The 18,370-nt window shown below is 35.7% G+C and overlaps 4 protein-coding genes across 5 annotated transcripts; 1 reads left to right on the top strand and 3 right to left on the bottom strand.

Moving 5' to 3' along the window:
* Positions 1-5,110: 5,110 nt before the first annotated feature.
* On the bottom strand, positions 5,111-6,611 carry LOC17886761 (protein SLOW GREEN 1, chloroplastic). Its single transcript, XM_006292211.2, has 2 exons — positions 6,545-6,611; positions 5,111-6,471 (listed from the first exon to the last, which is right to left on the bottom strand). Exon 2 carries the CDS (start codon positions 6,429-6,431, stop codon positions 5,400-5,402), a length of 1,032 nt encoding a protein of 343 aa, XP_006292273.1. The 5' UTR covers positions 6,432-6,471; positions 6,545-6,611; the 3' UTR covers positions 5,111-5,399.
* A 212-nt stretch (positions 6,612-6,823) lies between these two features.
* Positions 6,824-10,125, bottom strand: LOC17885503 (serine/threonine-protein kinase AFC1). Of its 2 annotated transcripts, none has more exons than XM_023782303.1 (13): positions 10,017-10,125; positions 9,585-9,783; positions 9,187-9,361; positions 9,063-9,089; positions 8,755-8,908; positions 8,623-8,671; positions 8,396-8,510; positions 8,080-8,171; positions 7,798-7,954; positions 7,656-7,720; positions 7,468-7,565; positions 7,274-7,379; positions 6,824-7,171 (listed from the first exon to the last, which is right to left on the bottom strand). In XM_023782303.1, the coding sequence occupies exons 2-13, from the start codon at positions 9,750-9,752 to the stop codon at positions 6,977-6,979; spliced, it is 1,401 nt and encodes a 466-aa protein (XP_023638071.1). In that variant the 5' UTR covers positions 9,753-9,783; positions 10,017-10,125; the 3' UTR covers positions 6,824-6,976. The 2 variants fall into 2 exon arrangements, with proteins under 2 accessions (XP_023638071.1, XP_006292585.1); XM_006292523.2 differs by having other exon boundaries at positions 10,001-10,125.
* Positions 10,126-10,561: 436 nt separating this feature from the next.
* On the top strand, positions 10,562-13,023 carry LOC17886441 (diaminopimelate epimerase, chloroplastic). The gene is made up of 9 exons (XM_023782901.1): positions 10,562-10,875; positions 10,985-11,152; positions 11,255-11,325; positions 11,419-11,476; positions 11,611-11,790; positions 11,879-11,963; positions 12,055-12,114; positions 12,216-12,289; positions 12,705-13,023. Exons 1-9 carry the CDS (start codon positions 10,594-10,596, stop codon positions 12,819-12,821), a joined length of 1,095 nt encoding a protein of 364 aa, XP_023638669.1. The 5' UTR covers positions 10,562-10,593; the 3' UTR covers positions 12,822-13,023.
* Positions 13,024-13,132: 109 nt separating this feature from the next.
* Positions 13,133-18,180, bottom strand: LOC17886522 (putative leucine-rich repeat receptor-like serine/threonine-protein kinase At3g53590). Its single transcript, XM_023782900.1, has 20 exons — positions 18,057-18,180; positions 17,818-17,968; positions 17,592-17,663; positions 17,434-17,505; positions 17,150-17,293; positions 16,993-17,064; positions 16,842-16,913; positions 16,646-16,720; positions 16,466-16,534; positions 16,266-16,334; positions 16,126-16,197; positions 15,930-16,013; positions 15,758-15,826; positions 15,091-15,575; positions 14,853-15,011; positions 14,477-14,760; positions 14,341-14,392; positions 13,958-14,208; positions 13,704-13,838; positions 13,133-13,572 (listed from the first exon to the last, which is right to left on the bottom strand). Exons 1-20 carry the CDS (start codon positions 18,178-18,180, stop codon positions 13,243-13,245), a joined length of 2,841 nt encoding a protein of 946 aa, XP_023638668.1. The 3' UTR covers positions 13,133-13,242.
* Positions 18,181-18,370: the final 190 nt, after the last annotated feature.

Raw genomic sequence — 18,370 nt, forward strand, 5'->3', positions numbered from 1 at the left:
AAATATTAATAACACTTAAACTTTTAAAAAGTTCAAAATATATTAAATATTTTTCAGAATAAGGATTTGGTCGAGGATATATGGACAAAAATTTTCAGAAATCAAGTTTAAAATTATTGTGGTCTAATCTTAGTTATGTTATAAATTGTATCTCATGTATGTTTAAAATTTTTAATTTTCAATAAATATTAAGTTTTCTAAAGTTAAAATTTTTAATTTTAATTTAATTTTAAATAAAATATATTTTTTTCCTAAGAACCCTAAATTAAGAGCCTACCAATAAAGTCATCCCTAAACTAAAAACAAAAATACAACTCTTAACTCTTACTTTTTCAAATTTATTAATAAACAAATCTTAAAATCAAAATTTAAGAGACTACCATTAATCATGCTCTAACTACGTATAAGTCAATAAAGAATCAATAAATAGCATTATTATAGCTGAATAATATATAAATAAACATGTAAGTTGAAGTATTTAATTGGGGAAAAGTTATCAGGCGTAGAAAAAAATATACAAGAAAAAAAAAACAGTAACAAAAGACAAAAAAAAAAACAGAAGAAAAAAAGGTAAAGCAGATTCCTTGACCTATGTAGTCCAATGCTTATAAAAACTATTTATAACGGTTATAAATTATAATGCATTCGATTCATTACTGCTATAAGTTCAAATAATACTGTATTATATAATAAACTAGCAGTTGACCCGCGCGTAGGAGGTTTATAATTTTTTTTTAACTTTTTATTCATATTGTGATATTTTATTTATTTTTAATTGATTTTCAAAACATATTATAGTTACTTTCTCTTGAATTATTATCTTTCAATATTTAAATTTGGATTAAAAACATTTTCTTATTGATCATGTTATAAACTAATATTTCACTTTCATTTTTATTTTTTCCCTTTAAAATTTTATATATACAATTACATAAATGTTGTTTTTATTCTGCCATAAATTTAAAATGATAATTTTTGAGAAATACCCTTTTTGGTGTACCCCTTTTTAAAAATACCCCTCTTTTCTATCCATTTTCAAAAATACCCCTTTTCAAATATGAAAATTTATAAACTTTTATATGGTTAATAAGGTATCTTTACTATTGGGTGATTAAATCCAACTATTTATAAGGTTTAAAAGGTTCTAAACGGCATTTATAAGGTTTTATAAGGTTTTTATAAGATTTTTAAAAGGTTTACAAAGTTTTTATAAGGTTTTTAAATGATTTAAAATGTTTTAAAATGTATTTATGAAATATAAATTTATAAATTTACACATATATAAAGATAATTTGTGTCTATAAATATAAGCTTACACATATTTTTTTGATAAATTTCAAATTTATAGTTACTTATTGATAAAATTAGAAAGAATAGTATTTTTAAAAAGTGTTACTGGAAAAGGGGTATTTTTGAAATTTCCCTATTTAAAATTTACTTACATTTTTAAACTCAGTAACACATTTAAAATTTTAAACTATCATCAATTTAAAATGAAAGTTGAATTATATTAATACCACTAACTAATAAAAAATGAAAGTATTTCTTATTTAACATTTCATTTATTTACATAATTTATTTTAATTTATATAAATTTTCTATTAATTAAATAAGTAGCATAAATATGCACTAAATGAAATGTTTTAAATTTATTTTAATATAAAAAATGTGGCTTAGGTGGATGCTTAGGTGGCATCATGAGAAGAGAGAAAAAGCTAACTTTATATATATAGATAAATCTCTAACCTTTTAAACAAACAAAAAAAATCAAAACATAAGAACAGACAGATAAATAGAATTTGAGTATTGAATAAGATTCTTAAAATTTCTATAGTAGATTATATATATGTTCTTATCAAAAAAAAAAAAAACTTATATAGAACAGTATTATAAATTTAAAATCAGGTAAAGATTTGTATTAAATTGCATACTACCATAAAAATTAGTTTAACATAATAAGTGCATATAAAAAACATTACTATATTTTTGTCTTTCCATGTTCACAGATTTTGTCTTTGGCCGTTTGGCGTATTGATATGTCAAACGTCTCCTTCTCCATGAAAGAACAAGACGAACATAATCTAATATTTTTCCAAACACTCGCAATCTTGTTTGATTTTGTTGTGTCTCTCAGTGTATCTACCTATATATATATGTTATGCAAGGAAGGAAAATTTAATGTGATATTGTGATAATTTAATTAAAAATGATATTTTTATGTTAGACACTTTTAAATAATACATATATAAGTGATAATGTGTGTGTGACTAGTATATATGCATATCTAAAATAAATTACATAAAAAAGTTACGAATCATCTTTAAACCCCTAGAGTAATCGAAATATTCACAAACCAAAGTAAACGTGTTGTCCAATATTGTTTGTATGAATATATTTGTAGTAGAGAAGGTGGACACCATATGTAGATCAAAACATAGTAGATGAAACCAAAGCTCTCTGCTAAATTCGATGTTGTTCTTTGTTGGTCCATAATACACCCCAAAAATCCGGGTTTCTTCTACAGGTTTTAAGGGTTAGTATAGATTAGATTCATGACCTATCACCTATCCCAATTACTATATAGTATCAAAAATGATTAAAAGAACTGTTTTGATTGTTAATTGCCAACAATCTAATGGTCGCTAAATTAGACATGCATGAAGGGTTCTTACAATACTAGTATAAGATTAGATATATGAGATATTGGTCAGAAGTCTAGAGCATATATAATTTTTTTTATAGTAAAGTAGTTCAATAATATGCTATAAGTATTATTGTCTATTTGTAAGAAAAAGTCGTATTTTGTAAGATGTTATAATAGAATAGTGAGTAGCTGACAAAAACAAAAGTTAGTGATCTTGTTTATGATAAATCTGTAGTTTATGAATGAACTAGGATTGCATCCCATAATATCTAAATTAAAGAAAACACTTGTGTCGGTTTAGTGAAAATTAATTAAGGCTATTAATTATAGTTTTGACAGTGGAACTAAACCAAACCTTTGTGAAAAAAGTTAGAAGAAAAAAGCGGACAACAACAACAAGAAGACGACAATGTGATTAATTACTTGTTCAACTTGAACACTCACCTCATTAGTCATCACTTTATAACCTTAATTAGTCCATTTTCTCACAATACAGTTTTATTCTCTCTTACTACTCGTTTCTTCTTAAATTATTTATTAGTCTTGCCTATTCTTTTACTTAACTGGCTAGCACTTTTAAAATGGCTTTCTAATTTCCATTTTTAAGAAAATATATTTAATTTATCAACCATCTCTTTTATAATTTTGTTATCACAAAGTCTTTTACCTAACTGAGAAATACTCAACAAAACAGTATACATTATAGCTTGTTGTAGCAATTTTCACCAAGAAATCTCAATAATTTTGTCCTTCATTAGAAATAATGTCACTGAGCCTTAGGTAGTTAAGCATATGCATGTACAAGGTATGCATAACCAACTTTTGTTTTTGAAAAGAGTATATCAAAACATGTAAATCAGGATCTATATTAATTTCAAATATAGAAGATGGTCCACATTTGGCTATATACTGATAATATATAAACAGGCCTTTTAATGTAACTAACGACTTAGTCATTTGAAGTTTGAATAATAATAAGAGGAATAGGAGTCTACCACAACGCACAAGGAAGAGTGAGTAGGTCAAGTACGTACACATTTATAACCTATGCTCAAGTATTACGCATTTTGTTTGCCTTGTAGGTGACATCGACTCGTTTTATATGTTGACTCTAACATACAAACCTTTCTTTTTTCTTTTCCTGTCAACACTCAACAATTCAAATGATATAACTATTTAACAGTTTAAACGTATGATTAGGTGCCAACGAAGTCTTACTTTACTCATAAGCATTGATGATAATTAGTCATTTTAGACCAAAAAGTACAGAATCTGAGTATGTAGAAAATACATAACCTATCATATTATTTGATAAATACAAAACCGAAACCTAATATATCTCATATTTATATCATGTATGCTCGGAACACGAGTAGCCCAATGGTGAGTACAATAATGCTAAAGATTGAGTGTTAGGTGCGTTAATTGATAAAAAGTTGTAGATATGAATGAGACCAAGTGACAGAGATAGATTCTTCTACTTGCATCAGACCGACGACACGTAAGCAAAACTTGTTTCAAGACATACACAGAGAGAATCAGAACCAAAGAATGTGTTAGATTTTTACATCGAGAGAGAGAGAGAGGGACAGAGATAAAGATTATTGCGATCAATCAGCCTTCCAAATCTACTCCGGTTGGGAGAGGGACCATGAAAGACAATCATACCCTAAAGATTAAAGAATCATCTACTGTCTCTTTTGGTTTTTCACTAACCGGGCATTACAATGTGTTTGGTTTAGAGAGAACCGAATTAAGCAGGTCAATTCCGGCCCTATCATGGGAATGTGGGGGGGACCTTACCAAAGGTCAAAATCAAGCAAGAAATCGGGTAATTGAACATATAGCATTTATAAACTTCACCTACAGAAGCAGAAGATGAAGATCATTGTTTGTGATTGTCAAAAGCGTGGTCCAATTAAAAACGGCATGACAACTTCATGGAAGAAGAAGATATCTCTATCAACCTTCATTATGACTCCTCACAACTTGGCTATTGGACGTCCATTTCCGGATCATCCACAACTTGTAGATGCCAGCAACATTGAAGCATTTGTATGTACGTTGTACATTGAGTTAATTACTTGAATAAGCAACGATAATCAGTTTTCACTCCTTCAAGTACATGCAAACTGGATGCATATATGGCAACTTGCATATGCGTGTGCAGTGATATGCCAGTGGTATATAGAGCAAATGACTAACTCTTGGAGTCCAGAACGATGTTTAACATAAGCTCAACCTCAAACGGTTCACTTCTGGTCTTTTTCTGAAGAAAATTATAGAACTATTACAGAGATTGTCTATGAACTACAACTAGCAAGTAAGAAGATAGCTTTCCTCAACAACCTTTAGTTCATCAAACCAATACCTAAGGTAAATATATCGAATATAATCGTGCGCATAACATCTTGTCATCTTCCAAAGCAACAAGCAAGCAAATGTATTCAAGTTTCCTAAATTATATAGCAAAATTTATGAAGCTTCTCTGTTCTTTTGGAATCAAGAAGCAAGGTTTACATATGCATCTAGACCATGTGCACAGTGCACAAATATTATAATTCAAATCCAACCATCATCAAATCAGACCAAGTAGTTCAACTTATGAACTTTATGCAAACCAACTAAAGAGACATCTTAAAACGATATAGAAAAGCCAGCGACAGAAAATCATCAAAATCACATATTTCCAAGTAATTCTAAGCATCACCCTTCACCTCATTACGATTCGCTAGAAACATTACACACATTCTCATCAACTAGTTGATCCAGCCCCAGCCATCTCCTCAGCCATCTCACGCTGTGCCTTCTCAGAGAAAAGCTTTGTTGCTATCATATTATCCATAAAATACTCTCTGTAAGGATGATTCTTGGGAACAAGTTTCCGAAACTGATCAAACTGTTCTTCTGCCTTGTCTTTCTTCTTCAGCAAGGTGTATATAATTCCCTGACACAGATACGGCCTAAAATCTCTTGGTTCCTCCTTCACAAGTTCTTGATAAAGCTTCAATGCTTCACTATGCTTTCCTTCGATGACCCGAATTTGCGCCACGAGTAGCTTAAAATCCCGAAGATCGTTATCATTACTCTCCTTTTTGCACTTCAACATTGCTTCCTCAATTCTATTCTCAACATCTTTCAAATCAAGACCTGCATCGGAATAGGCCATAAGCAAGCCGTGATAAGCTTCAACACGAAGCGGATCTTTAGCCAGAATCTCTTCAAATCCAGTTTTCGCTAAGTCTAGATCTCCACTGTAGGTAAAGATGTTGGCTTTCAAAACTGGCCATTCTTTTTCATCAGGTTCCAATTTTATCAAACGATCGATCACTTCTACGGCTTCTGTAAGCTTTCGGGATCTGATCTTTACCTCCATCAAAGAACGAAGAGCGTCTACATCAGCAGGGTGAGAAACCAAATGCTCGTCAAGCGCTCTCTCTTCTTCTTCCAAGGTAACGTTTTCTTTGCTCTCAACTGACGGCGGAGGCGCGACCGGAGCTGCAATCGCCGGAGATTTGAGCTGGAGATTCGCCAAAAGCAGCGCTGCGGCGGTTGTTAAAGTGATGCATGTGGATTTGAAGAGACGAAAAGGTGTGGACTTTGGGGGAGGGGTTACAGCGTCTTGAAATTTGGAGGACGAAGCTTTGATTGAAGCGCATTTGGAAGATAGAATTGGTCGGATTGAGGCTCTGAAGAAGTTCTTAGGGAACGATGACGAAGAGGTGTGGTGAGTGAAGGAAAGGTGAAACGGCTGGTGATGGAGCTGTAGCGTCCCTAGAGACTCCATGATTGCGGAAAGAGATAGATAAACCCTAAAAACCCCTGAACTGTAAAAGAGATGAACTGATTAGGTGAAGAAGAAGAAGAAGATCAGGCCTTCGAGTCCGAATATTCTCTCACCGCTTCTGCTCTATACGGCGCCGTTTGGTCTTTGATTTGACTTGCACTGCGCTTTAACCTATCCAAAAGCAAGTACATGTGTTTCAGATTGATTCTACTGCAAGCTGAACACATTTAGAACACACTTTTTTGGTGTAAGTAACTGTAATAACTCTTACAACCGCCATGGAGCAACACACTTTGTGGTGTAAGTAACTGTAATAACCCTTACAACTGCCATGGCTCAACAACAGTTGTGGGCGGGAAACGATTCCAAGAATCCAAAACAACAACAGACAAGAAAAATAAGGCACAAACCTTTCTCCCTTTCTTTCATTTCTATACATACATGAAATTATATGATCAAAGGCTACAAAAACTCAGGAAAATGAAGGATACACAGAAACTGCAGATTTATCCAAACATCATCTGCTGTTTCTTCTTCTTCTTCTTTCAGTTCTTGTGATTATATAAAAATGGGTGGGGGCTTGGGTTAAAGGGTATACTTTGTTCCCGGTTTCTTGTGAAAAAGGGGTGGTTCAGTGCTTCTCTTGCCTTGAACCTTTCTGATGGATCATATCGAAGCAGCCCTTGTATTAGATCTATCAGATCACCAGCCGAGTGATCCACATGCTGCATTATCAGATTCTGCAAAATGCCAACAAAAATAGTGTCCCTATTTCAATTTTACAGATACACGAATATCAAGTGTTGAAGTTACGTAATTGATTTCACTCAAAGACTATTTACCGGTAACCGGGGAAGTTTCCATACTGCTTTTAAGCTGTCTCTTGATGTCGCACCTTCAGGCCAATCTAACTTTGCACCTCGTTTGAAGTATTTCTCAGAGCGCCGGCTGCAAGAACCATTTTGAGATTGATATAAGAAATTACAGTTCAATTTATTTTCAACGGCTGCTAATACGAAAATCTTGTTGTTCTTACTCAGCTCTGAGCACCATATGATGAGGCAATGGTCCTAAGACTCTTTCCATCATGGCCAAATGCTCCAAGTTTTCATGCGTTTGGAAAAGCGCCTCTCCCTGCAAGTTTTATCCAGAAGAAATGTTAATGAAGACATGGTGAGATGAATACTAGTGTACTAAATAATACGTAAGCAGAAAGTTACTCACAGAACAAAGTTCAACAAGTATGCAACCAATACTCCACAGATCACATGGATAGTTCCACCCAACCCCTGTGATAACACATTCCAAAATATTAAAAACCTATAGTTATACAAAAAAATCATGTGTCAAAGTCATAAACGTTTACCTAGGATAACTTCTGGTGCGCGATAATGCCTTGTGGATACAATGTAGTTATGGTCTTGATGTTCAAAAGTTGTACTTCCGAAATCAATAAGCTTGATGGCACTCGACTTGGGCAGGTTCTTGAAGTATGACCCATCTTTGGTGGGTCGTGATAGAAACTAGATTTTCATGACAATAAAGGAAAAAGGTCAACCTACTTGAGTTGTACAAGTTACTTCACGGATGGACACCACAAAATCCCTGAACCTAAATGAGTCCAGCTTGGGGATGATTGATTACTAACCTTATAATCAGGTATTTTGATATATTCAGATGATACCAGAAGAATGTTCTCCGGCTTCAAATCCGTGTGAATCAGCCGTAAGTCATGCATATCTGTCAGATAGAATGAACAACGTCTGAGAACACTAATAAACAGAAGTATCCAGACATAACTGTTTGAGCAATATGAATTCCATGGAAATTGCAGTAATTAAATGAGAAACATTGAGTAATAACTATTTACACCTAAGTCTTATATCAAATAAGTTTCAAAGGTAAATTTCTTAACACTAATGGGACTATTATATAGAAGAATGGGTCAAGAATAGTCCACACACATGCTACAGACTCCAAAAGTTGTCTGCCAAGCTCCCGAACAAGGTCAATGGGAAATGAACGGTAGCTGTTTTTCCGAAGAAAATCATATAAGCTTGGTCCAAGCTTCTCAAATACCTGTTGAAACCATTTAAACCCATCCGCAAGTTCTTATAACTCACATAATATTTGGGCATGAAGGAAATTGTATTTTTCCTCAAACTTATCAAGTAAAAGTATCAGTACTTACAATACAAATATGATTACGATAGTCAAACCAATTCCGTATTTGCACACAACTGCAAAGAATTGAAAAGCTTATACGAAATGCAATAAATTGAACACCAACCAAGAATTAGTAAGAGGAAAGAAATATTCTTACCGTGAACCACCAACGTCATGCCTTGTAAGCCTTTGCAACACGTCAATTTCTATCATGGCAGCTTCACGATACTTGTTAATGGACCGTATAACTTTGATTGCCACGACTTCTTTGTTTTTATTATCAAAACATTCCAATACTTGTCCAAATGTACCTGCCAAAATACAATCCAACGGATTATAAAAATACCCACTTTGAAATTAGGGAACCCTGCTTTTGACTTAGAGCATGCATTTTGAGCAGAAAAGACAAGCAGAATACACTAATCACAATGACGATATAAACATGTAAGTAAGAGATAAACAAACCTTCACCCATTTTGCTGAGAATTTGATCTGCACACACAATAGAAGAGGCATGTCAGAGTAACGTACTTAACCTCCATGAGATACTCGGTGAAACAGATAAGATGTCGAAAGACTTTTGACTCACATCGTGGAGTCAAAGTATCTCCAACAACAAAGACATAATGTCCATCTTTATCATCTGGTCTCCAGGGAGGAGAGCCCTGACGAGGAAGGCCATTATAGAACATGTTTGGATAAACAAAATTGGGAACAACTCCACTCGCAAACTCAGGAGCATAGTACAACGGAGGTTGAAATACCTGGAAAAAAAACACACACACACCAGCTGAAACTTAGCTTAAGCACTCAAAAAAAAGTCATAATTTTAAAGTAGTCAACACAAATCGCAGTATCATCGAAGATCGGAAACAGAGACAAATGAGTAAAATCCAATTACAAACGACCTGAGCTATGGAAAAGTACAAAAGAAGAGCTCTTTGATACCAATACAAAAAGAAAAACATATATGGAAAATTCAATTACCGCCGGCGGAGGAGGAGGAGGGGGAAGAAGAGGAGCAACATCCCAAGCCAATCGCGGCCGCTTCCTGGGACGCTTATCGGCGATCCTATGAGGGAATTCAACATTCCTCTGAGTTTCCAAGATCATCGCGATCGAGCTAGCTTTATCACGATGCACACTGCTTTGCATAAAGGCTTATATAAAAAACGCAAATCCAGAGCTGAAATTCAAAAAGAACACCCAGATATGAACAGAGAGAGAATTGTGACTGAATTTCGAATCGAATTAACGAGGATGAGATTCCGAGATTTCGAAACCCTAATAATCTTCGATTTGGGGAGGATCTATCTCACAAAGATAACTAAAAAAGGTGGGAAAAGTAACAGAAAAAAAATATATAATAAAAAAGCACAAGTAATGTAGCTAAAAAAACTAACCGCAAATCTCTCTTACACAGATTGAATTAAACGAGAATTGAACACTGCCGTAAAATTTTGAATCTTCGGAATTCAGATCGGAGATTAAAAAAAATGCTCACTCAATCTGGAATTGGAAAAAAAATCTCAGGAGAATAAAAATATTTAACAGCGAAAGAGACTGATTAGAACAGAGAGAGAGAGCGAAGCTAAGGAAGAGAACGGCGAAGGAAAGAGAGAGGCTTTGGAAGTTTTTAATGGGCTTTTTACTTTTTAGTAAGGCCTCCATTAGAAATAAATATGTATACGTTGACTGAAAGAACCACATGATGTTTATTATTTGTTCATGGGAGGACGACACGGAGTGCAGTTGTTGAATATATAAAGAGCACGATGTTTATACCAAAGTCTCTCCCAATGATGGGCTTTATTTATTCAAGCCTTTTTCAATTAAAACCCGTCGATTAAAGAACAACGACATGGAGTTTATTATTTTTCAGGAAAGAGAACGACGTCAAGTTCTGTTGTTGAAAATTAGAACAACGCGATGTTTTCTACGAAGTCTTTTAATATGGGGGAGAGTCGTTGAACAAAGGAAAATTCTGAAAGCAGCAATGGAGATAGCCGCCGTAACTAGCACTGTCTCCGTCGCGCCGCAGTCGCGTCTATTGTCGAATGCGTTCTCCAGGAAGCTAGGATCTATATCCTCTCTTTCGTTCGGTTTCTTCGAGAAAGAATATTGCTTTAAGAGCTCTAGGCTTTGCGTGTCTGCTACAGCCTCCATGGACGCCGTCACTGCCGAGAAAACCTCTCAGGCGTCGAGTTTTCTCAACAAGAAAGAGACCGGAATTCTTCATTTTGTGAAGTACCATGGCCTCGGCAATGACTTCATATTGGTACTTTTTGTTCTCCATTGAACTCTCAATATGTAAATTTGACCTGAAATGTATAAATTTTTATAAATGTTTTCAAATTTTTGTCCTTTTTGGGAATTGGGTTTTGTAGGTGGACAACAGAGACTCATCGGAACCTAAGATTACTCAAGAGCAGGCTTCGAAGCTGTGCGATCGAAACTTTGGTGTTGGTGCCGATGGAGTGATTTTTGCAATGCCAGGAGTCAATGGTACTGATTACGCAATGCGGATATTCAATTCAGATGGTAGTGAACCAGAGGTGGGGTTTTATTTTATATGATATAAGTCTATTTATTTTGGAGTTGATTGAGTGATTTATAGTTGCGCTTGAAGTCAGTGGCTTTTGATAATGTTCTTGTAGATGTGTGGCAATGGAGTTCGATGCTTTGCTAGGTTCATTGCTGAGCTTGAAAATCTGCAGGGAAAACATAGGTATCTATATCTGTTTAAGAAACATTTGTTGAGAGTTCTTAACTAAGTCATGCTTGAAATAATCTCTAAACTCTTCTTTATCTATTTGGATAGTTTTACAATACATACCGGTGCTGGCTTGATTGTTCCAGAAATTCAAGATGATGGACAGGTAAATCATTTGGATTGATGTCTTGTATTAGCTTTAGCCGTATTCATGATGATGAGTAAGGTAAAGTTTGAGTTTTTATCCTTTTTCTCGTTGTTTGCAAGTTGTTTACTGCATTGTGATTGATATGGGCACAGGTTAAGGTTGACATGGGGACACCAATTCTTAAAGCACAAGATGTGCCCACGAAGTTGCCTGGGAACAAAGGTGAAGCTGTTGTTCAGGCAGAGCTAGTTGTTGATGGAGTAAGCTGGAATGTGACGTGTGTTAGTATGGGCAATCCTCACTGTATCACATTTGGTAAAAAGGGTGGCCCGGTGCGTGTTTGCTTGCTGAACTTTTTGTTATAGTATTTGTTTACACATGGAATTTCTCATTATTTGTAATTTACTTAATGTCAACCAGAGCCTGAAAGTTGATGAATTGAACTTACCAGAGATTGGTCCAAAGTTCGAGCATCATGAAATGTTCCCGGCTCGAACTAACACTGGTTAGTGGAGATTCATCTGCAGAACAGCAAGACTTCTCTATTATATTTGGATTTATACTCCTTAAGTACTATTCCTTGCATTTCTCTGCAGAATTTGTTGAGGTCTTATCACGTTCTCACTTGAAAATGCGTGTGTGGGAGCGCGGAGCAGGTCAGCTAACTCCCCTAAGTCTTCGAATATAATTCTTTGTTGATTATTAACCGTCTCTGTATTCTTATATACTCAATGCTTAAGCATACTTAAAATTGTAGGAGCAACTTTGGCCTGCGGAACTGGAGCTTGTGCTCTGGTTGTTGCCGCAGTCCTTGAAGGTCGAGCCAACAGGGTAAGTTTGGAAATTTCAGAACTAAAAAAACTAGATATCAGTATGCACATGAATCATGATAGGTTAGGGAAAAACATGTGTCATGTGTAACAGAAAATTGGACTAGCGTTTTTATGCTCTTCTTATGAAACCTGCTGTTGCAATGATGGTCAGATGATTTTATTGGTAGGCGATTGATGAGATTATGATCTTACTAAGTAGTTTTCATTTCTTGTATATTCATTTGAGCTTAAATAAACTTCATGTCTTGTGGGAGAATCTTGTATTCCTTTTTTTCACTCTCACTTACTACTACGGGGTTTATACCTCCATAGAGATGTGACAGACACAAATGTTATGAGCTGCATGAGGTTATACACATACATGTTGGCCTTGAGCCCCTCATGTATTTTTGTATTGGTTTTTGGTGGAACAGAAATGCACTGTGGATTTACCAGGGGGACCGTTGGAAATAGAGTGGAAACAGGAAGACAACCATATTTACATGACCGGTCCTGCAGAAGCTGTTTTCTACGGCTCAGCACTGCTCTAATGGGCCTTCACAGTCGATGACTTGTCCTCTCACTGTTGTTGTTCTTTTGGGGTCTGTGTTCTAATCCAAGCGTACTAAGCTGCTACCTGTCCCGCCTAGATTGTGTTTCATGGATTTGTTTATGCACTTCTATTGTTTTCAGAGTAAAATTCCAAACCTTTTGAATTGTTGCATTTGTGTTCATAATTTAAATCTTTTTTCATTTCGAAGGCCGTGGTTGTACATAAAAGACATGGATTTAAGACTTGAGAGAATGTATACATAAATAACATCTATAGAGAATACAAAAACACATGTATACATGAATCTGGAATTTTTATCTCTGGTTAGAGTAAATACAACAGAAGTTGTTTCATAATATCTCCTAAACATAATAATACAACTCTCATTTTGAAGTTAGCCTATCTCACACAAAGATCTGTCAACGAGGTTTTACTGTGTGGAAAAAGCCGCTGTCTAAGTCACTGCCAGGAAGTAAAGACAATGGGGAGGGTACAGAAGTAGAAGATGATGGCGATGTTTTGGTGCAGAGCAATTTCGTTGTTTCTGAAAACATATCAGGTTCAAGCACAGATTGGCAAATACCTTCAAGTTCCTTCACCACTTTTGACATTGGCGGTCTCGTCTCTGGTCTATCCTCACAACACCATAACGCCAATTCCGCCAACTTCTTCACTTTGTCGGGCGAATATTGTCCCATCCGACTATCCGCCACTGACAGAACCGTTCCACATTCATATGCCATCCTCGCCTATATCATATTGTACATCAAAAGCTCTTAAATAAAAGTGTTGAATGATTCAGGAAACAGTAGTCATACAAGTCCCAGATTTAGCTAGCTCCATAACCAGTTTTTCGTGGGAGCTCAGTCAAGAAAAGTACCTCGCGGATAATATGTGTACCCTCAAAGAATGGGTGCATTCCAGTTAAAAGCTCAAGCAAGACTACTCCAAAGCTGTAAACATCGCTCTTCACCGTCAATTGCTGAGTCATGAAGTACTCTGGATCCAGGTATCCCTGTGCAGATATAAATTCTCAAAATGTTATATCCTAGAGCAAAAGCATGTTCTGTTTTGTCAAAAGCCACAGGTTATACGTGATCAAAATATCCATTAGTTTGCTAGTTTGGAACTCACCGGTGTTCCTCTCACTACTGTGGATACATGGGCGGGCTCAACATCTCCCTCCCCAAAAGCAGGAGCCAAGCGTGACAATCCAAAATCAGCAACTTTGGCATGCAGCTGGCAATCCAAGAGTATATTGCTGGTTTTGATATCGCGGTGGATAACAGGCGGATTTGCTTCAGTGTGAAGGTAAAGAATCCCTTTAGCTGAACCCAAAGCCACATGTGATCTCATGCTAAAGCTCAATGTGTCCATAGCATTAGCTGCATCATAATGTAAAACCACTGAAACATTTGCATTGATGTGGAAGCAGATAGGAAAAAAGTTGGAGATAATGCTAGTTCTTAAAAAAATCTTGAAGGTATATAAGAAGAACTTGGAGGAATATTTCTTACCTGAAAGCCAATCACGGACATTGCCATTAGGCATATACTCATATACCAGCATCTGTGCATGAAACAAACAGAACACACCTATGTGGATTAGTCGAAGAAAATAAATATAAAGCTAACAAACAACTGCAGGACGTACCTGTTCCCCAATGTCACTACTGTAGCCAAGCAGCGACACAAGATTCCTGTGATGTAACCTTGAAAGCAAATCGATCTCATTCAGAAACTCTTTCTCGCTTTGCAGAGAAGTTTCTTCTCCTCGTTTGATGGCAACTTCAGTTTTATTTGGCAAAATGCCTTTGTAGACCTTTCCATAGCTACCTCTACCGATCAATGTGGAGCTATCAAAACCATTAGTAGCATCCGAGAGTTCTACAAAACTAAACTTCTTCACCCCTTCGATTTCCCGAGATATCTCCCTGACTGGAAGACACAAGAACGAGTCCTTAGTTACAAGGCAATAGGACAAAATAAAGCCAAAAACTGGCATAGAGATCCATTGTCGAGTTGCTTACAAACACGTTTTTTGGTGAATGTATGGGTTTTCTCACGACGTTTCCTAACATACAGAAGTGTTGCACTCACTGATAAGACAGTGGCAGCGATGACAGAGCCTAATACTATCATCACCCATACAACCTCGCTAAATCCACTCGTTTGAGCAAACATATCACCTGCATCAAAATATTTAAATATGTAATATATTATTAAAAGTATTCTTTTGGTTAAAGATTAAAAGTCCCAAAACTGTACCATATGGTCCTTTTAGAGGGAAGTCCAACAGCTCATAAGGTCCAAAAAAGTCAGTTTTATTAAAACTCCATGACATAAACCTGTTTCTGATACGTATGACTTCATCCTTGTTGAATTTCATTTTGCCTTTTGGAACTAGCTTCAAGTACATCCTTAGACGCACCTTGTTCTCATCAACAAATCTATCGATTGCTAGCTGATGAGTTTCCAACTCGAGGGACGAGGTTATATACTGAATAAATTGGTGTTTAATATATGGAGTGAAGAAATAGAAGCTAGGGCTCTTTAGCCTATAATCTATGGAAAGAGGTGCTGTACAAAAACAGATCCCTGGGGAAACTTGGACATTCTCAAAGGGACATGACACATTACTGCAGGGTGTATTTGAGTCTGTAGTTGTTTGTATTTTTTCTCCGCAGATGTATTGGAAGAACTGTTTGACGATGGGAATGCTTGTACTCTTGCATATTGGGTTGCCACGAAGACTAACAAAAAGGATGAAGAAAAGAGCTTTAGTAGATAAACCAAATGATATAGAAACTAGAGAAACTTATGAACTGAACAAGTACATAACTAGACTACAATGTCAAGAAAAGAGAAGGCAGTTCAGTCCAAAATGTTTGATGTGCTTAAACTTGCTACCAAAAATAGGAACGAAGAAACTCACTATAGGGTAACATTGTCCGGTGTTCTCAGGTTTCCTGTGGCATCAGAGAAGTTATTGTTTCTGAGATCACTGTTGCATGCATCCAAGAGAAGTTTCAGCCTCTGAGAATGAAGTATATAACTAGAAAATATTAAGTATAACATAAACTAAAAACAAAGACTCGAGTTCATACACTTGCAGCTTCTTGTTCTCAAAAGACTTGTTCTGCCAAATTTCTGCTGGGACAGAACCAGATAAACTGTTGTTCTCAAGTGAACTGTGACAGATGAAACAGGAATATCTTACAAAATACTCATAGATGATTGGAAAATGCTAAAAATAAGATGACTCTGAAAATTCATTTCAATGATCAATTAATGTTTACATACAGTAATTGAAGAGAGCCCAACTCCGAGAAACTTGGTGGTATAGAACCAGTAAGGTCGTTATTAGAAAGTTCACTGCAGAAAGACTCAGATATTAAGTTAAGTACACTGTTAAAAGGAGTAAAATTTGGAGGAAGACATACATTGTTGTCATTTTGTCAGAAAGCTTCGATTCTGGTATAGTTCCTGTGAGTTTGTTCCAGCTTAGATCTCTGTAAATCAAGTGAAGATAAAACAAAAGTGGACTCTAATAGTTCCCTAAGCAAAGTTTAAGAAATCAAGGACCAGTAAAAATCACAGAATGAAACAATTTTACACAAATTCCAAACATATAGACACTTACAGATAGCTAAGATTTTGTATCATGCTCAAGTCAGGAATAGATCCTTGCAGTCCACAGTTCCTTAAGCTTCTGCCAAGTTGAAAACATGAAGGTACAAAAAATAGTTCATATCACTGTTGAGTCTAGTAAAGAAACAAGAACTGATTTGAAACTTCTTGCAAAAACGCTCGTAAGTCTTACAATTTTACTAATCTAGGAAACGTTCCATAAGCCTCTGGAATCTCAGAACCGTCGAAGTTGTTGTTATCCAGCTGGCTGCATAAGCAGATTAATAGCTTAACAACTTTGGCAAAATATCGGTAAGGCAAGCAAAAAGAATCAATCATCCTTTTCCAGTTAATGGGATGGGAAAAAATATATGGGAGAAGGCACATACAGTATGGTCAATGATGGTAATTGAACTAACTCTAGCGGCAATGTCCCAGTCAAGTTATTGTTGTCCAATATCCTACAAGATTACTTCCATCAATATAAGCACTTGAAAGATAGTATACAAAAGCAATATCAAGAATACAAACAAAACTCACAGGTGGGCAAGGTTGGTCAGTTTGGATAGCTCAACAGGAATTTCTCCGGTTATCGTGTTATTGTTGAAGTGACTGAAGTCCAAAAGGTAATGGTGAGTAAAGGATGAACCAAAAATGACTGTTGACTTTTGCTACGAATACTTAACGCGAAACTTACAGATGTTTTATACTTCTCAAGTTTCCAAATGATGATGGAACTGAACCTGTTATGCTGTTCTCATCTACTTGAAGCCTGTTCAGGTTTTGAAGATTACCAAGTTCAGGAGGTAAACTACCCGTGAACTTGTTCCCATTCAACAGTCTGTCCAAATAATATAGCAGAGAGTTAAGTGAAGAATATAAGTGTGGCATGCTAAGCCTTCTTTAAAACTATCCCATAAGTGAAACTAAACAAAAGAAACAGAACAAAAAAGCAAAAGAAAATAATGTGATCCAACTTACAGGAGTCTCAAGGAAGTAATTTTTCCTATCTCCAAAGGAACATGACCAGTCAGGTTGTTCCACATCACATTACTTCAACGTTGGCAACACAAGATAAAATAGATTTTTCAGTATGCATAGAAACCAAATGAAATAATTCGTTAGACTCCATATCTTACAGAATTTCGAGAAAGGTTAGCTCTCCAACTTCAGGAGCCAGCTCTCCAGATAAATTTAGCCTCATCAATCGGCTACAATACAATATGTAAATAACATGAGTTGCAGTATGTATAATCCTTGCAAGAATGACACCAGGACTCTCCTTTAGTGATGCATCTACCTTGGTATAAAAAGCCTAAAAGAAGTAAACGAAATGTGACAAATGGAAATAAAAGAGAGACATACAGCTCCTGGACGTGAAAGTGGCCATCATCATGTGAGGTCTCAAAGCATATTATGCCAGTCCAGTGTGACTTGCACGGGTCACCCTTTGCCCAGTTACTTAAATTTCTCATAGGATCAATTAGACTCCTTTTGATCTCCCTCAGAGCATTTTCTGCAAAATGGATATCAAATATTAGCAGTCTCCACTTTGTAGAATGAGATTATAAGAACTGTGAAGTTATGGTGGAAAAAATGATCACCTTCTAGAGGATCTGTTCTTGAATCAGCTACATGAAATAGAAGGCAACAACAAAATGTAACCAGGAATATTGAACCGCATGTTCTTGAACTCATCACGATACCTAGAGAAGGAAGACAAATCATACTTTATTCTGTTGTAGCTAGCACTCAAAAACATACATGGGGTCAGAGCTTAGATGAACTCACATTTCATTAAAAAAAATCTGGGTCAAGGCCAATAAAGTTATGATCAAGTCACCAGAAGAATGAATAATTAAGAAACATAAAAGAAACCCCGGAAACTTCTTTGAAACCAAGGAAAAGTACAAGTCTT

The sequence above is a fragment of the Capsella rubella genome, unplaced genomic scaffold, assembly GCF_000375325.1.
Source record: "Capsella rubella cultivar Monte Gargano unplaced genomic scaffold, Caprub1_0 scaffold_5, whole genome shotgun sequence".
Classification (NCBI taxonomy): Eukaryota; Viridiplantae; Streptophyta; class Magnoliopsida; order Brassicales; family Brassicaceae; genus Capsella; species Capsella rubella.

What these genes read in the sequence shown, in the direction of transcription:
- LOC17886441 (XM_023782901.1), top strand. Translation starts at nt 10,594, where the DNA reads ATGGAGATAGCCGCCGTAACTAGCACTGTCTCCGTCGCGCCGCAGTCG. An exon ending in TTGGTAAAAAGGGTGGCCCG is followed by an intron (nt 11,791 to 11,878) that starts GTGCGTGTTTGC and finishes AATGTCAACCAG; the next exon opens with AGCCTGAAAGTTGATGAATT. An exon ending in CCCGGCTCGAACTAACACTG is followed by an intron (nt 11,964 to 12,054) that starts GTTAGTGGAGAT and finishes ATTTCTCTGCAG; the next exon opens with AATTTGTTGAGGTCTTATCA.
- LOC17886761 (XM_006292211.2), bottom strand. Translation starts at nt 6,431, where the DNA reads ATGGAGTCTCTAGGGACGCTACAGCTCCATCACCAGCCGTTTCACCTT.
- LOC17885503 (XM_023782303.1), bottom strand. Translation starts at nt 9,752, where the DNA reads ATGCAAAGCAGTGTGCATCGTGATAAAGCTAGCTCGATCGCGATGATC. An exon ending in AGATACTTTGACTCCACGAT is followed by an intron (nt 9,090 to 9,186) that starts GTGAGTCAAAAG and finishes TTGTGTGTGCAG; the next exon opens with ATCAAATTCTCAGCAAAATG. An exon ending in TCTCAGCAAAATGGGTGAAG is followed by an intron (nt 8,909 to 9,062) that starts GTTTGTTTATCT and finishes GTATTTTGGCAG; the next exon opens with GTACATTTGGACAAGTATTG.
- LOC17886522 (XM_023782900.1), bottom strand. Translation starts at nt 18,180, where the DNA reads ATGATTTGTCTTCCTTCTCTAGGTATCGTGATGAGTTCAAGAACATGC. An exon ending in AAGAACAGATCCTCTAGAAG is followed by an intron (nt 17,969 to 18,056) that starts GTGATCATTTTT and finishes TCCATTTTGCAG; the next exon opens with AAAATGCTCTGAGGGAGATC. An exon ending in GAGAACAAGAAGCTGCAAGT is followed by an intron (nt 15,827 to 15,929) that starts GTATGAACTCGA and finishes TGCATGCAACAG; the next exon opens with TGATCTCAGAAACAATAACT.